Below are 27,852 nucleotides of genomic sequence, written 5' to 3' on the forward strand. Positions count from 1 at the left end.
AACTTCAGGAAAAGTGCCAGGAGCAACACCGTGACCTTTATGTAACTTTTGTTGATTTGACCAAGGCTTTTGACACAGTCAGTAGAGATGGCCTGTGGAAGATCATGGCAAAATTTGGCTGCCCGAGCAAGTTCATCTCAGTCATCCGGCAGTTCCATGATGGCATGATGGTGAAGGTTCTGAACGATGGAGACGTATCTGAGGCTTTGCCAGTAACAAATGGCGTAAAACAAGGCTGTGTGCTGGCTCCAACCCTGTTCAGTATGCTGTTCTCTGCAATGTTAAGTGATGCCTTTAACAATTGTGAAGATGGAGTCCAGGTTAGGTACAGGACTGATGGCAAGCTATTCAACCCAAAACGCCTGAAGGCGGTTATGAAAGTGCATGAGACTGTTATCCGTGAATTACTATTTGCTGATGACTGTGCACTTAACGCTAGCACGGAACAGCAGATGCAGCATGAAATGGACAGTTTTTCGCAAGCCTGCGACTGTTTTGGTCTCGAGATCAACATTAGAAAACCGAAGTTATGTATTAACCGGCTGCAGGAAAACTGTACAAGGAGCCACGTATCACAGTGAAGGAGCAAAACCTCAAAGCAGTCAATAACTTCACCTACTTAGGCAGCACACTTTCCCGTGAAGTAACCATAGACGCTGAGGTTAACAACAGAATCGCCAAAGCCAGTGCTGCCTTCGGGAGACTGCGTAAGAACGTCTGGGAACGAAGGGTACTCAGCCTTACCACCAAGCTAAAGGTCTACTGCGCGGTGGTCCTCACCACACTTCTCTATGCTAGCGAGACCTGGACAGTGTACAGCCGGCATGCTAAACAGCTTAATCATTTCCACATAAGTTGCCTCCGCAGACTCCTCCACATCAGGTGGCAAGACAATGTCCCAGACACGGCAATTCTGGAACAAACTGGGCTCTGCAGCGTTTACACTCTCCTGCTGAAAGTCCAAGCCAGGTGGGCTGGACATGTGGTCCGAATGCCGGACAGCCGACTACCGAAACAACTGCTGTATGGAGAACTGTGCCAAGGAAAGCGAGCAGTTGGGGGGCAGAAGAAGCGCTATAAAGACTGCCTTAAGGTGTCTCTCAAAAACCTGGAAGTCAACACCAATGAATGGGAAGAGCTTGCCCTGGAACGTCCAGGTTGGCGGGGCAGGATCACCTCAGGAGCACGTGCAGCTGAAGATAGGAAAATCTGTGACGCAAAAAGAAAGCGTGCTGTACGCAAGGCACAAGCAGAATCTGGTGTACTGACCACATCCACTTTCGTATGTCAAGTATGTGGGCGAACCTTCAGGGCCCGGATTGGACTCATCAGCCACCTCCGGACCCATAACTATTAATTCTCTTCTAACCCTGAAGTCATGGTCATCTTCGAAAACGAAGGGCGAACATCACATATATATATATATATATATATATATATATATATACATATATATATATATACTAGCTATTGAACCCTTTCTACGCCTGGGTGGTGAGCATTTATATTGGCAGGTGGTCTCCATCCCAGTGTGTGCTGCCTCCATCCTGAGCCCTAATCTTGTCATGTGCTGCTACCATCTTGCACCCCCCATAGGCAGACCCTGTAGTATAACACAGCACCCCATAGGCAGACCCTGTAGTATAAGACAGCACCTCAAAGGCAGACCCTGTACTATAAAACAGCACCCCATAAGCAGACTCAGTAATATAAGACAGCACCCCATAGGCAGACTCTGTAGTATAAGACAGCACCCCAAAGGCACACCCTGTACTATAAGACAGCAGCCCATAGGCAGACACTGTAGTATAAGACAGCACCTCATAGGCAGACCCTCTATTATAAGGCAGCCCCCATAGGCAAACCCTGTTATATAAGACAGCACCCCATAGGCAGACTCTGTATCATTAAACAGCACCCCATAGGCACACCCTGTAATATAAGGCAACACCCCATAGGCAGACCCTGTAGTATAAGGCAGCACCTCATAGGTAGACCCTGTAGTATAAGGCAGCACCCTCCACAGGAAGACTCTGTAGTATAAGGCAGCACACCCCCCCACATAGGCAGACTCTGTAGTATAAGACAGCACCCCCACACAGGCAGACTATTTAGTATAAGGCAGCACCCACCACCCACAGGCAAACACTGTAGTATAAGGCAGCACCCCCTTTCACAGTCAGACTCTGTAGTATAAGGCAGCACCTCCCACAGGCAGACTCTGTAGTATAAGGAAGCACCCCTCCTTCACAGGCAGACTCTGCAGTATAAGGCATTATCCCCCCACAGGCAGGCTCTGTAATATAAGGCAGCACACCCCCCATACAGGCAGACTCTGTAGTATAAGGCAGCACACACCCCCACCCTGTCAGACTCTGTAGTATAAGGCAGCCCCCATAAAGAAAAACAATAAATAAATACTCACCTCTCTTTCTGGTTCCTGCACTGCTCCCTACTTCCACTCACCTCCGGTCTGCGGGCACCGGGCGTTAAGTCCCTGCTCCGCCTGTTGGCGTCAGTGACATCAGACGCTGACAAGGGGATGATGGGAAGAGCGTAGCACGTAGCTGCATCAGCTAGATGCCGATACACCTGACCCTGCAATGACAGGTGGGGGACCACTGCTGGCACCGCCCCCCACCTGCTCAGGGGCCCCTTAGTGGCCGAGCGGCAGAGCAGGGAGATCAATTCTCCCTGCTCTGTAACAGTATGTAACTGTATCGGTGTGCTGTGCACACCAATACAGTTACAGTAGCGTAGCTCCGGGTGGGCCTCCTCTGAGCACCGGGCCCACCCGGAGCTACAATCCTCATCCCCGGCAGCGTAACTCTGTGGGCTGGGTATAGACTGCGCAGGTGCATTGTGCTTGTGCAGTCTATAAAGGCTTCGGACAGAGTGACGGTCCCACCGTTATATTATAGTTGTATATATAAATATATATGTATATATATATCTATATATATACAGTATATATATATATATATATATATATGTGGGTACGGAAAGTATTCAGACCCTGTTAGGGCTGGTGGAAGGCACCAAATAATATTAAGGGAGAAATAAGGTGTGTTCGCAGCCCGGGGTCCACCGTGCAGAGATGGAACCTGCTGCTAAGAAATGGCGGAACAAAATGACAGAAGAACGCTTGTACACATATAGGTTAAATTTCACCCGGTGTGAATGGAAGCGAACTCTGTTACTTCACAGAGTCGCTAAAGGTACGATGTACCCTGTTAGCAGTCACAGGGTGCAGCTTATAGCGGAATCCCTATGATTCACCCCTACTATACTGATTGGACTTGCTCTGACCCTCAGTGGCTTTTGAGACAGTGCCTGAGGACGCCCTGATTCAGATACTGAGTCCAAGAGGGAATTCCCACCCTACACTGACCAGTGGTATTAACACGGCTGTGCCATCTAGATATGGCGCTGACAGTTTGCTTCACTCACCCTAATGCCTAAACAACAACCAAGGGGATGGAAATCATTGAGGAGCTTTCACCAGTGTCAAACACGCAGCACTCACATGCCTAGTCAGGTTTATACTAGCGCATGGCTGAGCAGCTATGCAAGCCTTTTATAGCCTTCCGGTACCTTCCTAATGGTCCAATCGGAGCCACTACAGGACCTGAACATGTGACCTCTGACCTCCAATGAGACGTTGTCCCACATGCATGCTCAGTAGGAAAAAGTAGGACTTAGTCCCTGGAACGTCTGCTCGCTGCTGATCAATGCTAATTACAAAGGCTGAACTGGGGGTGGCAGCTGTAACCAGATGCACAGTATCAGCTTGAGCCTGATGCTGGGACCGACGTGTCTGCTGAGAATGGGAGACCGCAGAGGACATGATTTGAGATTTCCCCTGTGCAGCAGCAGGAACTCGACACCTAACATACCCCTTTAAATTTTTCACTCTTTGCTTCATTGCAGCCATTTGGTAAATTAAAAAAGTTCATTTTTTTCACAGTAATATGCACTCTGTAAATTTAGACATTATTGCAAATTTAATAAAAAGAAAAACTGAAATATCACATGGTCATAAGTATTCAGACTCTTTGCTCAAAAACTCAGTGTTCCTGGGTTCAAATCCCACCAAGGACAATGTCTGCAAAGAGTCTATATGTTCTCCCAGTGTTTGCATGGGTTTTCTCCAGGTACTTCGGTTTCCTCCCACATTCCAAACACATACTGATAGGAAATTTAGATTGTGAGCTCCATCGGGGACAATGATGACAATTTGTGCAAACTTTAAAGTGCTGCGCAATATATCAGCGCTATATAAAAATAAAGATTATTATTTGTCACATGAGATCCTTCTTGAGATGTTTCTACTCTATTGGAGACAATCTGTTCATAATTAAACTGTTTAGACTTGATTTGGATAGGCACACATCTGTCTATATAAGACTTCACAGCTCACAGTGCATGTCAGACCTAATGAGAATCATGAGGTCAAAGGAACTGGCCAAGGAGCTCAGAGACAGAGTTGTGGCAAGGCTAAAACAGAATTTCTGCAGTACTCAAGGTTCCTAAGAGTGTAGTGGCCTCCATAATCCTTAAATGGAAGAAGTTTGGGACCCCCAGAAGTCTTCCTAGGCCTGGCCATCTAGCCAAACTGAGCAATCATTAGAGAAGAGCCTTGGTGAGAAAAGTAAAGAAGAACCTCAAGATTGCTTTGGTTGAGCTCCAGAGATGCAGTAGGGAGATGGGAGAAAGTTCCACAAAGTCAACTATCACTGCAGCCCTCCACCAGTCGGGCCTTTATAGCATAGTGGCCCAATGGAAGCCTATCCTCAGTGCAAGACATATGAAAGCCCACATAGAGTTTGCTAAAAAACACATGAAAGACTCCCAGACTATAAGAAATAAGATTCTCTGATGAGACGAAAATAGGTAATAATTCTAAGCGGTATGTGTGAAGAAAACCAGGCAGTGCTCATCACCTACCCAATACAATCCCAACAGTGAAATATGGTGGTGGCAGCATCATGCAATGGGGGTGTTTTTTAGCTGCAGGGACAGGATGACCGTTTGTCATTGAAGGAAACATGAATGCTGCCAAGTACAGAGATATCCTGGATGAAAACCTTTTACAGAGTGCTCTGAACCTCAGACTTGGCCAAAGGTTCACCTTCCAACAAGACAATGACCCTAAGCATACAGCTTAAATTACAAAGGAGTGGTTTCAGAACAACTCTGTGACCATTCTTGACTGGTTCAGCCAGAGCTCTAACCTAAACCCAATTGAGCATCTCTAGAGAGACCTGAAAATGGCTGTCCACCAACATTCGCCATCCAACCTGATGGAACTGAAAAGCATGTGCAAGGTAGAATGGCAGAGGATCTCCAAATCCAGGTGTGATAAACTTGGTGCATCATTCCCAAGAAGACCCATGGCTGTACTAGCTTAAAGGGTGCTTCTACTTAATACTGAGCAAATGGTCTGAATACTTATGACCATGTGATATTTCAGTTTTTCTTTTTTAATACATTTGCAAAAATTACTACATTTCTGTTTTTTTCAGTCAAGATGGGGCGCAAAGTGTACATTAATGAGAAAAAAATTAACTTTTTTGAGTTAACCAATGGGCTGCAATGAAACAAAGCATGAAAAATGTAAAAGGGTCTGAATACTTTCTGTACCCACTGTATATAGAATAGATAGATATAAAGATGTCAGCAACATATATAATCAGTGCTTTGCATGTGTAGCTTACTGCACATGTATTTTAGTTATGAATAAACAAATTTCTTTAAAAAATGGAGTAGAGTCCCTCTAAATTTTAGTAATCAGCAGAGGGAACTTTGCTTTTTTATTTTTAAATAAAAAAATTGTCAGTACTTTTACTCTAAATAAGGGACTTTATTCAGGGTGCTTTTTATTTACAAAATGACTATGGGGTTAGTAATGGGTGCGTTTAATAGACATCTCTCCATTACTAACCCCTGAACTTTATGCCAGCTGCCAGTACAAAGCTGACATCAACTCCAAAACTATTACCCCACTTGCCAATACACCAAGGCAAATGGGAAGAGTGAGGCAAAGCACCAGATGTGGGGCATCTTATGGACGTGACAGAGAGCTGATGTTTTTAGTTTGGGACGGGGTCAAAATCCATACCTTCCTATGCTATTAATATCAGTCCGCAGCTATCTGCCTAGCCTTTGCTGATTATTAATTACATTGGGGACTCCATGTTATTTTTTTGGGGGGTCCCCCATTTTATTAACCAGGAAAGACTAAGTATAGAGCTGAGAGCTGACATTAATAGCCTGAGAAGCTCCACGTGTATTACCCCCTTCCCGGGCTACAAACATCTGCTCACAGCTGTCAGCTTTCCATCTGGTGATTACTAAAATTTTGGGGGACCCATGGCATTTTTTTAAGAAATGTTTTTATTCATTACTAAAATACATGTACAGTAAGATATCTATCAAATATATATAAATAATAATAATTTTAATTTATATAGCACCAACATATTCCGCAGCGCTTTACAATTTAACAGTTCATACACGTCAGAAGTAACAATGTTCCAAATAATACAAAAATTAAAGCAAAAAAAGTGACCCTGCTCATTAGTTTACAATCTACATATACAGTATATATAAATGTATAGAAGAATATTTTCTTTGAAAGCTATCTTTAAATGACATAGGTAATCACTCTATGTAAAAGTTAATGTTAAAATCCCTTTGCATAAGGATTGCATTCGCATGTCATTCGGATGTCGTTTGGATGCTAGGTGATAGAAATCACATTGTAGTCGCAAGAAAGTCAAATGCCATTTGCATGACATTCGTCCTACTTTTCTGGATCAACATCAGAAAGAATTTTTAAATACTAGTGAGTCTCCGGCCTTAAAGGGAACTTGTTATCTGATTCAGTCTGACCTATTTCAAATTCCGCTATTTTCATTATTATAAGTTTCTTTTTATTTTTATTATTTTTAGTCTTATTTCAATTTTCATTTACCTTCTTTTTCCCTTATTTTTAATTTTTCTATTTTTATTAATTTTATTTTTATTTTTTCTCGCTCTTGTTTTCATTTAAGTTCATGTACCATCTCCACCTTTTCATTCATGCAGTTCATTTCTTCCCACACATAATGTAGGTCTCCTCCCCAGAGTACCAGCTACACTGATACAGCAGATTCTGAGATCACATCTCAGGTCAACCATTCTAGACAACCAAGCCTCACTCTGAAGCTCCTCTAGATTTCACGTCCGGTTTCGCGATACTGTAAGTGGCTCTAGCAGCGCTCATTTATAGCCCACTGCCACCTATGTCTTCACACCACATTACGAGGAACCTCTACCCTGTCCCCTAGCAACGAGCACAGACAGTACTCCTCCTCCTGCCTTTGCATACCAAGTTCCATACCTTAATCTCTGTTCTACCCCAACAGATCCAAAAGCATTGAAGGAATTCCCCAGCAATTACCCCTGTTGCCTACCACAATAGGTTGGTACTACTCCCAACATTTGTACTTTATCTCTTCCTCTATCTTCCCTTTTTCTCTCTAAGCTTTCACTTCATGACATATCCCATCCCAAACAAATGTGATGGGAAACTTAAAACATACTTCATGTTTCTAACATGTGTTGAACACCATACCTGACTAGTCCATTCAACTAGCATCAGGCCCCATGTTACATACAATTTTTCCTGTATCTTTACTCACAATATCCAAATCACTCCGCACAGGTTGTACTGCTGTACTCACAGCATTGTCCTCTATGTAACCTTCACATATGAGCTGCAACATGTATATACTGTATATTGTAATATGTTATGTATATTTCTTTGCCTATTGCTATGAATTTATAACACACTAATTACGGTGTACCTTTTCTTGTAGCAATGCTTGAAAAAGAAACAGGATTGGGTCGAAACATTGCTTGCTTTCTGCTATCTTCAGAATCATCTATTTTGTTACATTTCTAGTGTGGTGACCACTGTAAAAAAAATTTGCACATATTGCATTCACCTATGAATGCGGCTGTTTCTTCTACTATTTAGATGGAGTTAGTCCGGTTCAGCCAGCACCAACCTAACCTGCTGAGTGTGCACCTTCTCTAATTCCTTGAATCAGATCTTGGCAGCACAAGATATGTTTTTTTCTGGAATGCTCTGGAGTGTCAGAGACATTAAACTTCAATGACCCTGCTGTGATCCCAGCCAGAGACCCAACTACTCCAGCACTGCCCTCGGCCGTCCCTTTCCCGCGCTGCTGCATGTGATTGACAGAGATCTGTGACTCATCTGCAGCAGTGCTGGGAATTGACAACCAGGGGCAGCAACAGACTAGTCAGATCACTGTCTATTAGCTTTAAAGTTGCTGTAGCTTTTTAGAGACAAATATACCTGGCTGCAATTGGGCAGCCAGGATCTGATTCAAGATGTCTGCAGTTGGGAAGCATGAATCAGATGACAGATTTCCTTTAAAAGGAATCTTACAAAAAGTTAAGGTTGAACTTTTATAGGGCAGTATAAATAGAGACAGACACCTGATTTCAGTGTGTGTCACTTCCCAACAAGATTTCATAAATTATTTGGTGTAGGACAAATCTAGCATTATGAGGAGTCTGTCATATTAATAAGAATCAGGTTCCTCCTTCCCTTTGGTGATTGACAGTCTTTTCCTTATTACTGTGCTTACAGAAGAAGCTGTTAATCAGCAGTAGGTGGGCATGGGGAGTTGCAGTTTATGGACACAGAGTACTCTTTGGAACATGCATATCACTAAGGGCATGGTCACATTAATGTCTTTTCGGTCCATCTGTGTCTGTGGGGAAAAAGGACAAAACATGGACCCAATGTTAGCCCGCGTGCTTGTTCATATGATCTTTTTTTGACAAAGACCCTGTGTTTGTGTGAAAAAAATTGTCTGGTGTGATTACTGACCAGCTTAGTGCAAGTAATTAACAGGTAAGTCTGGTATCCATCAATTATGTGGATTGGCCCACCCAGCAGTGGTGTAAGTTAGACGCGTTCACAATTGCAGTCATGACTGTTTTTTAGTGAATTTAGCGGCCATATGAACTTATCATAAAGGGTTTATTGAACACTCAGCGCTTGCCTTACACTGCGCGTGGTAAACTGTGTTTTTTAAGTAAACTGCAATATACAGTGTTGATGAGTAACTGACACACATGTGAAGTAAGTATTTCTCACTCTGTAGGCAGGGCAACAAAAATAACTGTGTCATATTCCTTTTATTTGTAAATATTTTGTTCTTATCTTTTTTTACAATTAGGAGTAATTCGAGTTGCTTCACAAATTGACAGAGAAACTAAAGATCAATATCAAGTTATAGTGCAAGCCAAAGACTTGATTGGTGATGTAGGCGCACTATCAGCTACAACAACTGTAATAATTAAAGTACTGGATGTCAATGACAATGCACCTAAATTTCAACAAAGTAAGCAAAGTTCTTCATTTTATGTTTAATGCTATGAAAATCTGGCAATGCTATTCCATATTATCATACAAAGGAAGTGTGTCCGGCACCATCTGCTATTCACTCTTCTGAAAAGTAAGCTGAGACCAGCCATACCTTTCAGAGACTTTGGGTGCTTTTAGAAAAAAAACTGTGGCATAACATCAAAAGAAAAATGAAACCACATTCACCGTCTATTAAAACTTCAACACTTTATTAGAAGAGTTAAAACATCGGATTGCAGGAGTGAGTGGAATGCACTGATGAAAACAGCTGTTTCATGCCAAACAGCGCTTCAACAGGTGCTGGTATATACCGTATTTTTTGAACTGTAAGAAGCACCAGACCATAAGATGTACCTAGGTTTTGGAGGAGGAAAATAGAAAACAAATTGAAGCAAAAAATGTGGTCATGATACATAGTTATGAGGGGGTAGAATCTGCTGCTGACACCGTTATAGGGCAATATCCATCAATTATGTACTAATATCCCTCATCCTGGTATGCATATGTCCCCAATCCAGTTTTATATTCCCCATACTGATATATGATCCCCATCCAGGTATGTATGGCCCCCATTCATCCCCATCCTGGTATACATGGCCCCCTCATCCCTATTCTGATTAAAATGGTGCCATTCCCATTCTGGTATATATGGCGGCCATCCATCTATACATGGCCCCCTCATCCCCATCCTGGTATACGTGGCCACTTCATCAGCATCTTGGTATAGATGTCCCTCCCATCCCCATCCTGGTATATACTGTATAGCCCCCTTCACGCTGTACACATAAAAAATTAAACCATTCAAATTACCTTCCCTCTGTTCCCTCACAAAGCTGCGTCCTGTGCTGATGCAAGCAGCTAATTTCAGCTTGCAAGCAGGGCATGGCAGTGATGTCGTGCTCTGCTTACACACAGAGGACAGCTGCTGGAATATTCACTGCTCTCCACACCTGGGACTATGGAAGTAGATAGAGAGCAATGAAAACTCATTTCTTTTTTAATAGCAGGCACACTGTTAGCCACAGACGACTGAGCAATCACGTGTGCCCGCTATTAAAGACAATGACTATTCACTGCTCTTCACTCCCATGGGCATGGGGAGCAGTGAATATTCATTCACTTTAACAGCGGGCACATCTGATCTCCCAGCCACTGCAGTACGCCAAAGGTTGCGGCTAACAGTGTGCCCGCTATTAAAGCAAATGAATATTCATTGCTCCACATGCCCATAGTCCCTTCCACCAATTGGTGCATAGGGGTGGGAGGGGCTATGGGAGTGGGGAGCAGTGAATATTAATTTTATTTCAACAGTGGGCACAGGTGTTAGCTACAGCCGCCGGCTCCAGCCTCCTGTGATCCGCTTATCCGCCGCTGCCGTTCCCCCCACACAGCCACAGCAGGTACATCCTATACATATTACAAGATGCACCCCCCAAATTTTCTACAAAATTTTGGAGGAAAAAGGTGCATCATATAGTCCAAAAAATAGTAAATATATATTTGTATATGTACTTCTACTAAAGTTTTGACGTTTTAGAGACGATGAGTGCGATCTCCAATGTATGCTGAGAGAAATTTACTGGTATTAGCCGCACTTTTTACATTTTATGCATTTTTTTCCCTGGATTTTTTGTACACCTATTCCAAACTCATTGAACATCCACTCCTTAACATTGAAATTGTAACACCAAGAAGGAAAAGTCATGGATTTTTGAAAATCTCACAATCTAAAGACTTGTAGCCTGTAAAAGTGCAAAATTTGTAAAGAAACCATTTTCAAAAACTATTTCTTAACCCAAACACATGCAGTTCAGTAAAAAAATAATTTCCCCCAAAGGTGGCCAACACCTTTAATGTCTGTATTTACCTTTATAAATGTCCAACCTTTTAGAATTAAAATGCTTTTAACATCAGTCACTACAAAGCAGGATTAGCTGAATGCTTACAGCCACATAAACAGCTCATCTCAACCGCAGTGAGATACTAACTTGGAAACAAAGTCTTTGGGCCTAATTTATCATTTGACATTTTTTAAAGTCACTTTTCTTTTCATTATATTGTTTTACTAGTTAACATTTTTTGCATTAAATTCTTCAAACTGGTGCATGTTGATCATTAATTTTGTGCAAATCCAAAAATGTTCTTTATTTCCCCTTTTGCATTTTGTGTGATTTGTGAGCACAAAAAATTGCATAATAATCCTTTAAAACATTGCACATTAGTCTTTAACCATGCTAAAAGAAACATCAGCCATACACTTTACTATAGCCATTGACTAGATTGAGTCTCATTTCATGAATCTGTCTAAAAGCATCTTGTAAAGAAAATATATGGAAGAAAAATTTAAAAAAATGACAACAAAGAAATACCAATGGAAATACTTGTAAGGCACAAACAAAACAAAAGTGTTCTAGGCATGATATCTACTTTTAACTTTTTTCTTTTTTGGTCATACAAGTGCCACAAAGAAATGATTTATTGTACATCATAAGAAAATACAAAACCCATTAATAAATACAAATTCCTTTGAAAAAGTGGAGAATCAATAATGATGAATCAGAGGGAGCATAATTTCTTAGCAAGACTTTTTACAATGGGTCCTTATGGCGGATCTTTCCATGAGCAACCATTCAGACAATGGCAATTCTTGTGCATATATACTGTACCTCATAAGCATATACTTCTGTCCCTGGCCACCAATGCTGTGTGCAATACTGCAAATTGCACTATTTTATTGTGTGAACAAATCTCAAAAACTTGAAATAAGTAAAATGGCCTATGACTGACCGGTACAATTTTATTTGTGCATTAGTTTCATTTTCAAATGATCTTCGAAATGGCACTTCAATTTATGTCACATTCTCAAATTTCATTATTATTATTTCTACAAGTAAATATCTGATTAATATCATATCCTACTTTCTTCTGTTAATAAATGTATTATTATAACATTTGTTTAATCAGGCATGCAATAACTTGAAAGTCTAATAAACTGCTATTTGTTTCTGTTCTGAAGAATATGTCAAAATAATCTGAAATAAACACCCAAAGTACATTTTCGTCAGCATTTTATTTTTGACCTCTAAAAGTTCAAATGACTTTTTTTTTATTTATCCATCATTATATTATTTATCAGATGGTCATGAACAAATCATTGATATATTTGGATTATTATCATGAGTCATTAAGTGTTTTCTGAATATTTGTCAATCCAAGATTTGCCAGGTTTTAACTCTACATGGGTGAAAACAAATTTTTTCTGTACTGTAGTAATACTCAACATTTGAAGACAACAGAATATTTCACAGATTGAATAGAAATATTAAGCTTTTTTGATTGAAGTGCACTCTCTTTTTCAGAGACTTACGAGATGTCAATAATAGAGTCAGCGACTATTGGAGAAATAGTTGGCATAGTTTTGGCCGATGACATAGACATTGGAAAAAATGCAGAAATTATTTATTCAATACAAGAAAGGGGAGATTACAATATGTTTAATATAAATACAGATAGTTTGACGCAAGAAGGAATAATTACTCTAAAAAAGGTAAAGAACTTTGTTTTATTGTGTAGATTGAATTAATCATTTTACCTTTAAATGCTTGTCCTTCGGGACAATTGTTATGCTCCCTTTCATGATCTCACTACCACAGCTTGTAACTCTACTCTTCATACCTATAATCTCCATAGCCTCCCTGCATGACATTGCCATTGCCTTCTACCTGGGGCCATTAATGCTGCTTCTCTTGCTCATTGACTTTATTTATAGAACCTATGAATGGCAATGCCTTTTCTTCTTAGTTAATGACTTGTAGTCCTAAGCTTTGTTAAGACTTTCTCCTAATACTCTATTCCTGAGCAATAAAGTTCTTTATTTTACAGTTTAGACAAACCTGCGCCTCTGAATTGTCTATTCAGCATAAATCCAGACCTCAATTCTCAACTTTTGTCTTCCTTGAACCTCTGTCTTTTGAAAGTTATGGAAAAAACTCTTGTATGTTCTGTCGAACTACTAATTATGCAAATTGTCTCTTCATAGAGGAAGAGAACTAGAACTCTAGTGCCACCTATTGGAAGGTAGCAATCCTACAAGTGATTTTTGACCCTTTAACAAGCCTTGTCACATGACTTAGGATAATAGCCAAACCAGAATCTCAATTTGCAGACACTGTGTTTCGGGGTTCTGCCCCTCATCAGTGCAAAGCAGAGATCTGGTTTGGCTGTGTGAGAGGCGTTCAACGTTATCCAAGAAGTATCGTTTCTCCTTGCGGAGATCAACATGATAAGCATGCCGACTTAAATCAGCAATGTTCCTCTGGGAAATATGCTAATTATGCAAATTGTCTCTTCAGAGAGGAAGAGAACTAGAACGCTAGTGCCACCTATTGGAAGGTAGCAATCCTACAAGTCAATGTGTTCTAGTTCTCTTCCTCTCTGAAGAGACAATTTGCATAATTCGCATATTTCCCAGAGGAGCATTGCGGCTTTAAGTCTCCTCATCTTGTCATGCTTATCATATTGATCTCCACAAGGAGAAACGATACTTCTTGGATAACGGTCAGACGCCTCTCACGAAGCCAAACCAGATCTCCACTTTGCTCTGACGAGGGGCAGTACCCCAAAACAGTGTCTGCAAATTGAGATTCTGGTTTGGATATTATCCTAAGTCATGAGACAAGGCTCGTTAATGGGTCAACATTGACTTGTAGGATTGCTACCTTCCAATAGATGGCATTGGAGTTCTAGTTCTCTTCCTCTCTGAAGAGATAGTTTGCATAACTAGTAGTTAGACAGAACATAAGTAGATTGTATCTGCACCAAAATGGTATCATTAAAAAACGTCAGCTCAGGGCACAAAAAATGAGTCCTCACCAAACCCCAGATCATTAAAAAGATGCTATGGGTATCGGAAAATGATGCAATTATTTTAAAAAAAACTTTGGAATTTTTTTCACTGCTTAAAAAAATAGAACCTTTGCATGTTTGGTGTCTATGAACTCATAATGACCTGGAGAATCATTATGGTAGGTCAGTTTCAGCAATTAGTGTACATGGTAAAAAAAAAAGCAAAAAACAACTGTTGGATTGCACTTTTTTTGCAATTTCAACGAACTTGGAATTTATTTCCCATTTTTCAGTACACAATATGTTGAAACTAATGGTGTCTTTCAAAAGTACAACTTGTCCCCCAAAAAACAAGTCCTCATATGGCAATTTTGATCAAAAAATAAAGAGTTATGGCTCTGGAAAAAAGGGGAGCAAAAAACAAAAATGCAAAAACAAAAATACCTTTGGTCATTAAGGAGTTAAATTGTACTTCTCAGTGTCTCCAATCAAATTAACTATAAACTATATATATATATATATATATATATATATATATATATATATATATAAAGTGGGCTAAAATAAGTATTGAACACATCATCATCTTTTTAAGTAAATATATTCCCACAGGTGGTATTAACATGACATTCTCACCAGATGTCAGAAATAACCCATCCAATCCACACAGGCAAATAAATGACACCATAAATGTCCATAAAGTAATTTATGTGTAATAATGAGAAGTGACACAGGGGAAAAGTATTGAGCACACTTACTAAAATGTATTTAATACTTCGTACAAAAGCGTTTGTTGGCAATGATAGCTTCAAGATGCCTCCTAGAAAATCTAGTAGCATGCATTGCTCAGGTGTGATTTTTGCCCATTCTTTCACACAAACACTCTTTAAGGCCTGTCCCACGCGTCCAGATAATTCCGGTACCGGAAAAATCGGTACCGGAGTTATCCGTGTCCGTGTGCTTACGTGGCACATCAGTGTGGAACACGTGCGGCAGCCGTGTGCCGTCCATGTGCCGACTGGGTACCACATGCACTGTGCAGGAGACACAGCGCTACAGTAAGCACTGTCCCCCCAGCTTGTGGTGCTGAAGCCCCATTCATTTCTTCTCTCCAGCAGCGTTCGCTGGAGCAAAGGAATGAAAAATCATTTTTATTTATTTTTTGTTGTTAAAATAAAGTTCCCGTTAATCTCCCTCCTCCCACCCCCTGTGCGCCCGCCCGCTGGCATTAAAATACTTACCCAGCTCCCTCGGCGCTTCCTCTCAGCATCGCAGCTCTTCTTGTATGAGCGGTCACATGGTGCCGCTTATTACAGTGATGAATATGCGGCTCCACCCCTATGGAAGATGGAGCCGCATATTCATCACTGTAATGTGCGGCACCACAAAGACCGCTCATACAGGAAGAGCTGCGATGCTGAGAGGAAGCATCGAGGGAGCTGGGTAAGTATTTTAATGCCAGTGGGCAGGTGCACAGGGGGAGGGAGGGGGGAGATTACCGGGAACTTTATTTTAACAACAAAAATTTTTTTAAAAAATGATTTTTCATTCCTTCGCTCCAGCGAACGCTGCTGGAGAGAAGAAATGAATGGGGCTTCAGCACAACAAGCTGGGGGGACAGCTGACATGTCTCCGTGTTTTGCACACGGACACACGGTCCATGAAAACACGCTGACATGTGCAGAGACACATTGATTTTAATGTGTCTACGTGAGTCAGTGTCTCCGGTACGTGAGGAAATTGTCACCTCACGTACCGGAGCCACTGACGTGTGAAACCGGCCTAAATCCTGAAGGTTCCATGAGCTTCTTCTATAAACTCTGAGCCTTATTTCTTCCATAAATGTTGAAGGTTTGCTGGGCCATTCCAGCAGCTTTATTTTTGTTCTTTGAAACCAACTGAGAGTTTCCAGGGCTGTGTGTTTGGGATTATTGTCTTGCTGAAATGTCCACCCTTGTTTCATTTGTATCTTCCTGATAAATGCCAGCAGATTTCAATCAAGAATGTCATGGTACATTTGATAGAGAAAATATATATTTTTTTGTACTGTGTTAACTAGTGATGAGCGAGTATGCTCGTTAATTGAGTTTTTCCGAGCATGTCATAAAGCTGCGCTGACATAAACTAAATCTCTGAGCATGCCGAAATACTCGGAGACCACGTGAGCATGCTCAGAGAAATTCGAGTAGCGAGCATACTCGCTAATCACTATTGTTAACCAGTAGATAGTCTGAATAATATCAGAATTATTTATTTTAATAGTTATTCAACTATTTTCACTCCTTTATCTGAAATCCTGAAGGGAGCATTGGTTTATGGTGAAATTATTTTCTTTTCACTTTTGGATTAAGGCACCAACAGTGCTCAGAGAAGGCTTTATATATCAGCTAAGGAATGTGCTCTTTAGACCATTTAGTGGCATCATAATCATGGAGCAGATGTTTATAACAGGACAATAAAACATTCACCCTTATTATCTATGACATTTTTCCAAAATTTATGGCCACAACTGTTATCTCTCTGTCCCACATCTATAGTTCTGCTTCATGTAACTTGTCTTATCTATTGCATTATTCCTGTGTCCTGTTGTGCATAAATATGTGATTATTCAGCTTTTGTGTTATTCTGTGCCTGATAAAGAGACCTGAGTAGTCTTGAAAGCTTGCAATTTGCTACCATCTTTTCAGTTAGCCACTAAGGCTATGTGCATACGTCAGGATTTTATGCAGAAATTTCCTGAACAAAACCGGACTTTTTCCACAGGAAATCTGCATGCGTTTTTCTCGGGTTCTTTTCACGTTTTTCTCATGGTTTTTGTATAGATTTTTTGTGCTTTTTTCCAGAGCTTCAAAATGCAATAAATAGCAGGAAATCTGCAAAAAATCTTCAAAATTAAAGAACACGCTGTGTAATTTTCCGTGATGCGTTTTAATCGTGGAAAAAAACGCAACATGTGCACAAAAATTGCAGAATGCATTAAAAATGATGGGATGCTTAATGTATGCGTTTTTTAAGCGCTTTTGCCTTGGAAAACCACCAAAAAAATGTGCAAAAAATGTGAAAAATACGAAACGTGTGCACATAGCCTATAGGTATCAATCACTGAGGAGTCTTAGTACATTTGTCCTTCCATTCTTCCTTCAATTATATGATGTTTTCCAATGCCTTATGTTGAAATATGGCCCCATACCATGATATTCCCACCTACAAACGTCACATTTGGTATGGTGTTTTGGGGGTTATAAGCAGTGCTTTTTGACTTTCAAACATCGTGTGTATCATGACATCCAAAGAGTTCAATTTTAGTTTAATTTGACCAGATTATATTCTACAAGTATCTCATATGCTTGTATAAATGTTGTTATTCAAACTTTAAACCCGCTTGTACATGCTTTTTGTTCAGCAATTGGGCCTTAAACGGTGAGCTTGCATACAGGCCATGGAAGTTGATTGCATTACTTAGTTTTCTTTTAAGCGATTGTACCTTCTGATTCCAGGTCTTTTGCAGCTCCCCAAAGATAGTCCTTACCTCTTGGACAGCACTTCTGATAATTAGTTTCAATCCTCTATTTGAAAACTTACTGGAAACATTTGTTTATGGTGAAATTCTCTTCCTTTCACTTCTGGATTAAGGTGCCAACAGTGCTCACAAGAGCCTTCAGTATTTTAGAAATTGTTCTGTAACCCATGGCATAAGTATGTTTTGAAACAATAAGGTTGCGAAGGTCTTGAGACTGACTCACTGACTTAACCCATCTTTATTATTATTATTATACATTTTTATAGCGCCATTTATTCCATGGCGCTTTACATGTGAATACGGGGCAAATATAGACAAATACATTAAACATGAGCAGATAACAAGGCACATGAGTACATAAGGAGGGAGGACCCTGCCCGCGAGGGCACACAGTCTGCAGGGGGTGGGTGAGGATACACTAGGAGAGGGAAGAGCTGGCTGTGCGGCTGTTCAGTAGGTTGAGGATCACTGCAGGCTGTAGGCTTGTCGGAAGAGATGAGTCTTCAGGTTCTTTTTGAAGGTTTCTATGGTAGGCACGAGTCTGATGTGTTGGGGTAGAGAGTTCCAGAGTATGGGGGAAGCACGGGAGAAGTCTTGGATGCGGTTGTGGGAAGAAGAGATGAAAGGGGAGTAGAGAAGGAGGTCTTGGGAGGATCGGAGGTTGCGTGTAGGTAGGTACCGGGAGACCATGTCACAGATGTATGGAGGAGACAGGTTGTGGATGGCTTTGTATGTCAGTGTGAGGGTTTTGAACTGGAGTCTCTGGGCGATAGGAAGCCAGTGAAGGGCTTGACACAGGGGAGAGGCTGGGGAATAGCGGGGGGACAGGTGGATTAGTCGGGCAGCAGAGTGTAGGATGGATTGGAGTGGTGCCAGAGTGCTAGAGGGGAATCCAGAGAGTAGGAGGTTGCAGTAGTCGAGGCGGGAGATGATAAGGGCATGCATTAGCGTTTTTGCAGTGTTGCGGTCAAGGAAAGCATGGATCCGGGAAATATTTTTGAGTTTGAGACGACAGGAGGAGGCAAGGGCTTGGATATGTGGCTTGAAAGAGAGGGCAGAGTCGAGGATCACCCCGAGGCACCGGGCGTGTGGGACTGGGGATAGTGAGCAGCCATTGACATTGATGGATAGGTCTGGTGGAGGGGTAGAGTGAGATGGGGAAAGATGATGAATTCTGTTTTGTCCATGTTCAGTTGTAGAAAGCGAGCAGAAAAGAAGGCTGAAATGGCAGACAGACAGTGCGGGATTTTGGTAAGCAAGGAGGAGAGGTCAGGTCCGGAGAGGTAGATCTGCGTGTCATCAGCGTAGAGATGGTACTGCAAACCGTGGGATTCTATGAGCTGTCCCAGGCCGAAAGTGTAGATGGAGAAGAGTAGGGGTCCTAGAACAGAGCCTTGAGGAACACCGACTGACAAGGGGCGAAGTGAGGAGGTGGTGTGGGGGAGGGAGACACTGAATGTTCGGTCTGTCAGATATGACGAGATCCAGGAAAGGGCCAAGTCTGTGATGCCAAGGGATGAGAGGATTTGTAGCAAAAGGGAGTGGTCTACAGTGTCAAAGGCAGAAGACAGGTCCAGGAGAAGGAGGACAGAGTAGTGTCGCTTGCTCCTGGCAGTTAGTAGGTCATTGGTGACTTTAGTTAGGGCAGTTTCAGTTGAGTGATGGGAACGGAAGTCTGATTGTAACCGATCAAAGAGGGAGCAGGAGGAGAAGTGGGAGGACAGTTCAAGATGGACGTGTTGCTCCAGCAATTTGGGGGCATAAGGGAGAAGAGATATTGGGCGATAGCTAGACACAGAGATCTTGAGATGTTTCTTGTGTAGCACCTTGGTAATGAGACACATTTTTAAAGGCCATCAGTAGAACTAGCTGATAATATTTTTCACTAAGTGGCAGGATTGTTTTTTAATTATTAATAGATTTTAGTTGGTGTCATGACTTTCTATGGCTTTTTCCACCTTTCTTTTTTCATGCGTTCAATACTTTTGCCCATATCATTTCTCATAATTGCACGTAACTTAATTCATGAACATCTATGGTTTTATTTATTTGACTCTGTGGATTGGATAGGTTGTTCCAGACATCTGATGAGAATTTCAAATCAATAGTACCTTTAGAAATATATTTACTTATAAAATTGGTGATGAATTCAATACTTACAGTGGATTGGCTTATATTTAATATATTGTGAACATTTACAGTACATTGAAAAACTGTTTATACCTCATGAACTTTTCAACATTTTTAATGCATTTTACTTGGATTTTATGTGACAAAACCACACAAATAAGCAAGTATTTGTGAAGTTTAAAGGATTTGATACATGGTTTTGTAAATAATTTAAAAATAAAATAAAGCTGAAAATTGTGACATGCATTTATTTGTAGTCTACATCGTTACATTAATACTCTGACCAATTTACATGTCCCTGCAGATGAAAAGCATCCCAACAGCATGTTGTCACCACTATATTTGATGGTAGGGATGGTATTTTCAAGTGGATTTTCAGTGTTTTCCGACACATGTAGCATTTTGCATTTAGCCTTAAAAGTTTTATTTGGACTCATTTGACATGAGCACCTTCTTCCATATGCTAGCTGTGTCCTCTACATGGTTTTTTGCAAACTTCAAATGATTACTAGTAGCTTGATTTTGAAAAGTGACTTTTTTTGCCACTCTTTCATAAAGGTTAGATTTTCGGAGTATATGACTGATAGTTGTCTTGTGTACAGATTCTCGCAATTGAGCTGTGGATATCTGAGGCTACTCCATCATGATCATGGGCCTTATGGATGCTTCTATAATTAGTGATCTCCTTGATTGCACTGTCAGTTTAGGTGGAAGTCCGTGTCTTATTAGCTATGCAGTTGTGTCATTTTCCTTCCATTTTCAAATGGGGATTAGACAGTGTTACATGAGATATGCAGAGCTTGGGCTATTTTTTTTTAAGAATCTAACTCTGCTTTACTCTTCTCCACAACTTTATCCATGACCTGCCTGGTGTGCTCTTTGGTTTTCATGATGCTGTTTTTATCTCTAATGATCTCAAACAAACCTCGAAGGCCTTCACAGAATAGCTGTAGTCATACTAATAATACATTATGCAAATGAGGATTCAGTATACTTATTATGTGAATTCTGGAGGTAATTGGTCTCAAATAATTTTATTTAGGGGCATCAGACTACAGAGACTGAATATGAATGCACGTCACAAACAATGTATCAAAGTTATTGCGCCAGGTAAATGTACCAATGATTTCCCTTAATAGCATAAATGTTTTATGTCAAACTGGAGGGTCGCTTTGAGCCTATAACTGGTATAGGCTACAAAGGGTGATAATTTACATATATAATGTAATTACGAAAAAATTAATTTATTTATTGATTTTTTTTCAGTATATATGACTTTGAACTGTGTATAGATGTAACCTATTTACACTAAATAAGCCACCTTTGTTTGACATTTTACTTAATTATATATTTAGCTTGTTGACTTTGAAAGCAGAAGCAGAAGATACAGCATTCAAGTCAGAGCTGAGAACAAAAACAATCCCGAACTGTTTGACACAGCTGCCATAAGAATCTATGTTGTTGATGTTGATGAACCTCCTGTGTTTCTCGAAAGAGAATATGTAATGGAAATCTCTGAAAGTTCACCAGTTGGTTCTCATGTTGGTTATGTCACTGCAAAAGACCCTGACAACATTGATACTATAATAAGGTGAAACATCTGTACAATAATATATTACTATGAATGATGTTGTCATGGAAATTGCCAAATAATGTCTATGTACATCATTACCATAATCAGGATATCGTACACCACAAGTGTTATTTGTTTGGTTTTGTATGTAAGGTTTTTGTAATAGGACAAGTGGATATATAGTATTCATACGCAGATATATCCATCCTTATCATTTCTATCCAGAGATGGGAGGCTTTGAAAAAAAAGATTTTTTTTAATGCGTTGTCAAGATATGTTTAAGCCTTATGTGCCTTATGAATTCATTATTGCTTTTCACCAAACTTTTGCATGAATAACTTTCAATTAGTGACTTATTTATTTGCAAGTTTTTCATGAAAGGATTTGTGCCTTTTAAATCTTGTCTTTTGTTGTAAATGTTCTTATTTTTATATCAATGTGGCTTTTCCAAACGTTTGAGACAGATTCATCAGATGTAACTTTTGAAAAAAGTTACTTCTTTGCAAAAATGTACTTCAGTTTGTGTCTGGGGTAAATTTTGTCCCTTGGATTTTTTTTGTAGAAATTTTGCAACATTTTGCTGAACATGTGAATTTTTGCTCTACATTAGTGCAATAAAGGTTAAGAGCAAAATTAGAGACCATTTTTTACTTTGCACAAAATTCATAAACTACTTTAAAATTTGCCACAAAACACGGCAATGAATACCACTTGACAAAATATAAAAGTGAGTCAACCCCTTCATGACACATGACATATATTTACTTTATAAGTCATGTCCCTGACTTTGATGGGTGATCTGAAACAGAACCTGTATCTTTCCCCCTATATGACTGCTGATTTAATCAGCTGTCATGTGCCTGTAAACACCGCTGTCTGTCTCTGACAGCAGGATTCAACAAGCACCAGCCAGTCATTGATTCCACCCATCGCCACCGCTCTCATGTGATCGCGGGGCACCAATGTGCTTTCATGACAGCCGGTGGTTTGCAGAAGACCCATGCCTGTTATTACGATACTCCTGTGAACGTCGGCTCATTGACAGTGTTTATAGGAGATCGTGATTTCTAGAACACTTAGCATAGCTGATCCACTGCTATCTACAGCCCAAGTGATCTGATGATGAAGAGAATTCAGTCCTATTTGAATAAAATCTCTTGTCTTTAATAAATATACATACATAAAAATTGCTAATTATATACATACTGTATTCATGCACAAGTACATACAATCATATACATGCTAAAATAAAGATACTTGCACACACATGTACAAACATACATACAGACATACAGCACATACTATACAGTTAGGTCCATATATATTTGGACAGAGACAACATTTTTCTAATTTTGGTTACAGACATTACCACAATGAATTTTAAACAAAACAATTCAGATGCAGTTGAAGTTCAGACTTTCAGCTTTCATTTGAGTGTATCCACATTAAAATTGGATGAAGGGTTTAGGACTTTCAGCTCCTTAACATGTGCCACCCTGTTTTTAAAGGGACCAAAAGTAATTGGACAATTGACTCCAGGGCTGTTTCATGGACAGGTGTGGGCAATCCTTTCGTTATGTCATTCTCAATTAAGCAGATAAAAGGCCTGGAGTTGATTTGAGGTGTGGTGCTTGCATTTGGAACGTTTTGCTGTGAAGTAAACATGCGGTCAAAGGAGCTCTCCAACAGGTGAAACAAGCCATCCTTAAGCTGCGAAAACAGAAAAAACCCATCCGAGAAATTGCTACAATATTAGGAGTGGCAAAATCTACAGTTTGGTACATCCTGAGAAAGAAAGAAAGCACAGGTGAACTCATCAATGCAAAAAGACCTGGGCGCCCACGGAATACAACAGAGGTGGATGATCGCAGAATAATCTCCATGGTAAAGAGAAACCCCTTCACAACAGCCAACCAAGTGAACAACACTCTCCAGGAGGTCGGCGTATCAATATCCAAATCTACCATAAAGAGAAGACTGCAGAAAAGTAAATACAGAGGGTTCACTGCACGGTGCAAGCCACTCATAAGCATCAAGAATAAAAAGGCTAGACTGGACTTTGCTAAAAAACATCTAAAAAAGCCAGCACAGTTCTGGAAGAACATTCTTTGGACAGATGAAACCAAGAACAACCTCTACCAGAATGATGGAAAGAGAAAAGTATGGCAAAGGCGTGATACAGCTCATGATCCAAAGCATACCACATCATCTGTAAAACACGGCGGAGGCAGTGTGATGGCTTGGGGATGCATGGCTGCCAGTGGCACTGGGTCACTAGTGTTTATTGATGATGTGACACAGGACAGAAGCAGCCAAATGAATTCTGAGGTATTCAGAGCCATACTGTGTGCTCAGATCCAGCCAAATGCAGCCAAACTGATTGGTTGTCGTTTCATACTACAGATGGACAATGACCCAAAACATAACGCCAAAGCAACCCAGGAGTTTATTAAAGCAAAGAAGTGGAATATTCTTGAATGGCCAAGTCAGTCACCTGATCTCCACCCAATTGAGCATGCATTTCACTTGTTAAAGACTAAACTTCAGACAGAAAGGCCCACAAACAAACAGCAGCTGAAAACCACCGCAGTGGAGGCCTGGCAGAGCATCAAAAAGGAGGAAACACTGTGTCTGGTGATGTCCATGAGTTCAAGACTTCAGGCAGTCATTGCCAACAAAGGGTTTTCAACCAAGTACTAGAAATGAACATTTTATTTAAAATTATTTAATCTGTCCAATTACTTTTGGTCCCTTTAAAAACAGGGTGGCACATGTTAAGGAGCTGAAACTCCTAAACCCTTCATCCAATTTTAATGTGGATACCCTCAAATGAAAGCTGAAAGTCTGAACTTCAACTGCATCTGAATTGTTTTGCTTAAAATTCATTGTGGTAATGTCTATAACAAAAATTAGAAAAATGTTGTCTCTGTCCAAATATATATGGACCTAACTGTATATAGAAAAAGCTTTGCACACAATTCATAATGTTATATTTTTATTTGAATAGATATTCTAAATTTCTCAAATTGTCGCTAAGAGAAGTACATTGTGAGATCTGTTAAGTTGCATGTCAAACAGCTATCGCAGCTTAACTGCCACTATGCAAATGAGTCGAGAAAACATTAAGAGTTATTAATATTGATACAAAAATACTTTTCTCTAGGTATGCCATGCTACACACCAAGCACTACAGATTATTTGATATTTCTCCAAGTAATGGTTCTATCTTTACACTAAAATCTTTGGATCGAGAAGTGGATCATTGGTATAATATTACAGTAACTGCAACTGAGGCAAGTAAGTGATTCATGCAATGTGTCTAGTTATTATCTATCTTTCTACAGGTGCTTCTCACAAAATTGAAATATCAAAAAGTTAATTTATTTCAGTTCTTCAATGCAAAAAATGAAACTCATATATTGTATAGAGCCATTACAAACAGAGTGATCTATTTCAATTGTTTATTTCTGTTAATGTTGATGATTATGTCTTGCTCCCAATGAAAACCCGAAAGTCATTATTAGAGTAAATTAGAATGCTTTTATAAAATGAGCATGAAAAATCATTTTAAAATCCGAAATGTTGGCTTACTGAAAAGTATATCTGTAAGTGCACTCAATATTTGGTCGGGGTTCCTTTTGCATCAATTACTGCATCAGTGCAGCATGGTATAAAGGTGATCAGCCTGTTTTACTGCTGAGGTTGTATGTATGTCCAGGTTGCTTTAATAACAGCCTTCAGCTTGTCTGCATTGTTGGGTCTTGTGTCTCTCATCTTCCTCTTGACAATACCCCATAAATTCTCTATGGGGTTAAGTTCAGGCGAGTTTGCTGTCCAATCAAGCACAGTGATACTGTTGTTTTTATACAAGGTATTGGCCCTTTTGGCAGTGTTGGCAGGTGTTAAGTCCTGCTGGAGAATGAAATTTCTATCTAACAAAAAGCTTGTCGGCAGAGGGGAGCATGAAGTACTCTAAAATATCCTGGTAGACGTCTGGCTGTATTTGAGAATAGAAGAAAGACAGCGCCACAACAGTCAGTGATGAAGACCTTACGTGTTTAATCTGCCTCCTGCGGCGACGTTTCGGTACAATAACCTTGATCAAGCACAGTGTAACACATGTTCCAACCACCATTATATACAAATAGCACCACCCCCTATTTAGCGGTACACCAATAGGGATACAGCACCATACTGAAAAAAGACATATACATATAAATACATATCAAAATCACATTACAAATACTTTAACAATGACAATATCTAATCTAACAAAGATCTACTAGCTCCGATCGCTCTAATGTCAGAAATCCAGCCCACAACAGCACAGAAAGCTTCCCCACCTTACAGTTGTAAACAAATGACGTTCCTCCAACAGACATGCAGCATTCCCCGTAACCAGGATACCAGCCAACCCCCAAGATGACCTCAGAATGATAAAGAAGCAATGATAGCAAGAATGCTAATATAAAAAAAAGAAAACACTTATCTCATCTTGTTTTTTATATGTATAAGATTGTGATAATATGATAAATGCTCGATTTCTCTATATATACATATATATGCTTATATTTATTATTGATGTGTTGGTGCTGTTCTATATAGATTTGCCTGTGCCCTATTTTTTTTTTCTGGGTTATTAGCATTCTTGCTATCATTGCTTCTTTATCATGAGTTTCCAGGTTTAATGCTAACAGACTCTTGCGCTGCTGGATTCTCTATTACTGTGGAAGTAAAGACATTAGTAAAGTACATCTGCAGATGTCTGATTATTCTACGATGCACCTGAGTTATGTGGGACATGTGCACTGCTGCCTCTGCCTTTCAAAGTATACGAGCGCTTGGTGAGGACTTGGAGCCTGCGCAGTACCGCTCTTGATTTGGTCCCACACGGACGCCGTTTCAGTCAGGCGCAGTGGATATTTTCGTCAGGACAACAAGGAGAGAGGACTGGACCTGTGTAGTAATACACTCTGTATGCTGGAACTTTTGCGATCACATGACAAGGAACTGTGAATATGGTTGGACAGCAGCCGTTCTGAGGTCATCTTGGGGGTTGGCTGGTATCCTGGTTACGGGGAATGCTGCATGTCTGTTGGAGGAACGTCATTTGTTTACAACTGTAAGGTGGGGAAGCTTTCTGTGCTGTTGTGGGCTGGATTTCTGACATGAGAGCGATCGGAGCTAGTAGATCTTTTTTAGATTAGATATTGTCATTGTTAAAGTATTTGTAATGTGATTTTGATATGTATTTATATGTATATGTCTTTTTTCAGTATGGTGCTGTATCCCTATTGGTGTACCGCTAAATAGGGGGTGGTGCTATTTGTATATAATGGTGGTTGGAACATGTGTTACACTGTGCTTGATCAAGGTTATTGTACCGAAACGTCGTCGCAGGAGGCAGATTAAACACGTAAGGTCTTCATCACTGACTGTTGTGGCGCTGTCTTTCTTCTATTCTGGGATATGGACTTGCAGCCGGGCTGGACCCCTTGGCATTGACTTGCGCCAATAAGCAAATGGAAGCTCTATGGACATAGGGTGCGGTTTTTCTCTTTTTGGATGTCTGGCTGTATTTGGTCTTGATAAAACACAGTGGACCTACACCAGCAGATAACATGGCTCCCCAAACCTTCACTGATTGTGGAAACTTCACACTAGACCTCAAGCAGCTTAGATTGTGTGCCTATCCACTCTTCATCCAGACCCTGGGACCTTGGTTTCCAAATGAAATGTAAAATTTACTTTCACCTGAAAATAATACCTTGGACCACTGACAACAGTCCAGATCTTTTTCTCCTTGGCCCAGGTAAGATGCTTCTGGCGTTGTCTATTGGTCATGAGTGGCTTGACACAAGGAATCTGACACTTGTAGCCTATATCCTGGATATGTCTGTGTGTGGTGGCTCATGAAGCAATGATTCCAGCAGCAGTCCACTCCTTGTGAATCTCCCCCAAATTTTTGAATGGACTTTTCTTAAAAATCCTTTCAAGGCTGCAGTTATCCCGGTTTCTTGGGCACTTTTTCTACTGCACTTTTTCCTTCAACACAACTTTCCATTAATATGCTTGGATACATCACTCTGTGAACAGCCAGCTTCTTTAGTAATAACCGTTTGTGGCTTACCCTCCTTGTGGAGTGTGTCAATGAATGCCTTTTGGACATTTGCCAAGTCAGCAGTTGTGATAAGCGAATACATTTGTTACTATTCATTACTCGCATGAATATTGTGGTATTCGGGCTTCTTGTTACTCTGCGAGTAATTAGATATTTGCCTCCGTATATTTGAGTGACCCGCCCAGCATGGTTGGTGCTTTATTTGCTGCCAATAA

At 40.4% G+C, this 27,852-nt stretch overlaps 1 protein-coding gene across 1 annotated transcript in view; it reads left to right on the top strand.

Moving 5' to 3' along the window:
• The window catches only part of LOC138642673 (cadherin-19-like), a 225,822-nt gene that overhangs the window by 147,554 nt on the left and 50,416 nt on the right, over positions 1 to 27,852 (top strand). Inside the window, exons 5-8 of the mRNA XM_069730990.1 lie at positions 9,261 to 9,425; positions 12,808 to 12,995; positions 21,299 to 21,534; positions 24,680 to 24,813. Coding sequence (XP_069587091.1) covers positions 9,261 to 9,425; positions 12,808 to 12,995; positions 21,299 to 21,534; positions 24,680 to 24,813 — 723 coding nt within the window. The remainder of the gene's footprint in view (positions 1 to 9,260; positions 9,426 to 12,807; positions 12,996 to 21,298; positions 21,535 to 24,679; positions 24,814 to 27,852) is intronic.

Source organism: Ranitomeya imitator, chromosome 6 (genome assembly GCF_032444005.1).
Source record: "Ranitomeya imitator isolate aRanImi1 chromosome 6, aRanImi1.pri, whole genome shotgun sequence".
Lineage (NCBI taxonomy): Eukaryota > Metazoa > Chordata > Amphibia > Anura > Dendrobatidae > Ranitomeya > Ranitomeya imitator.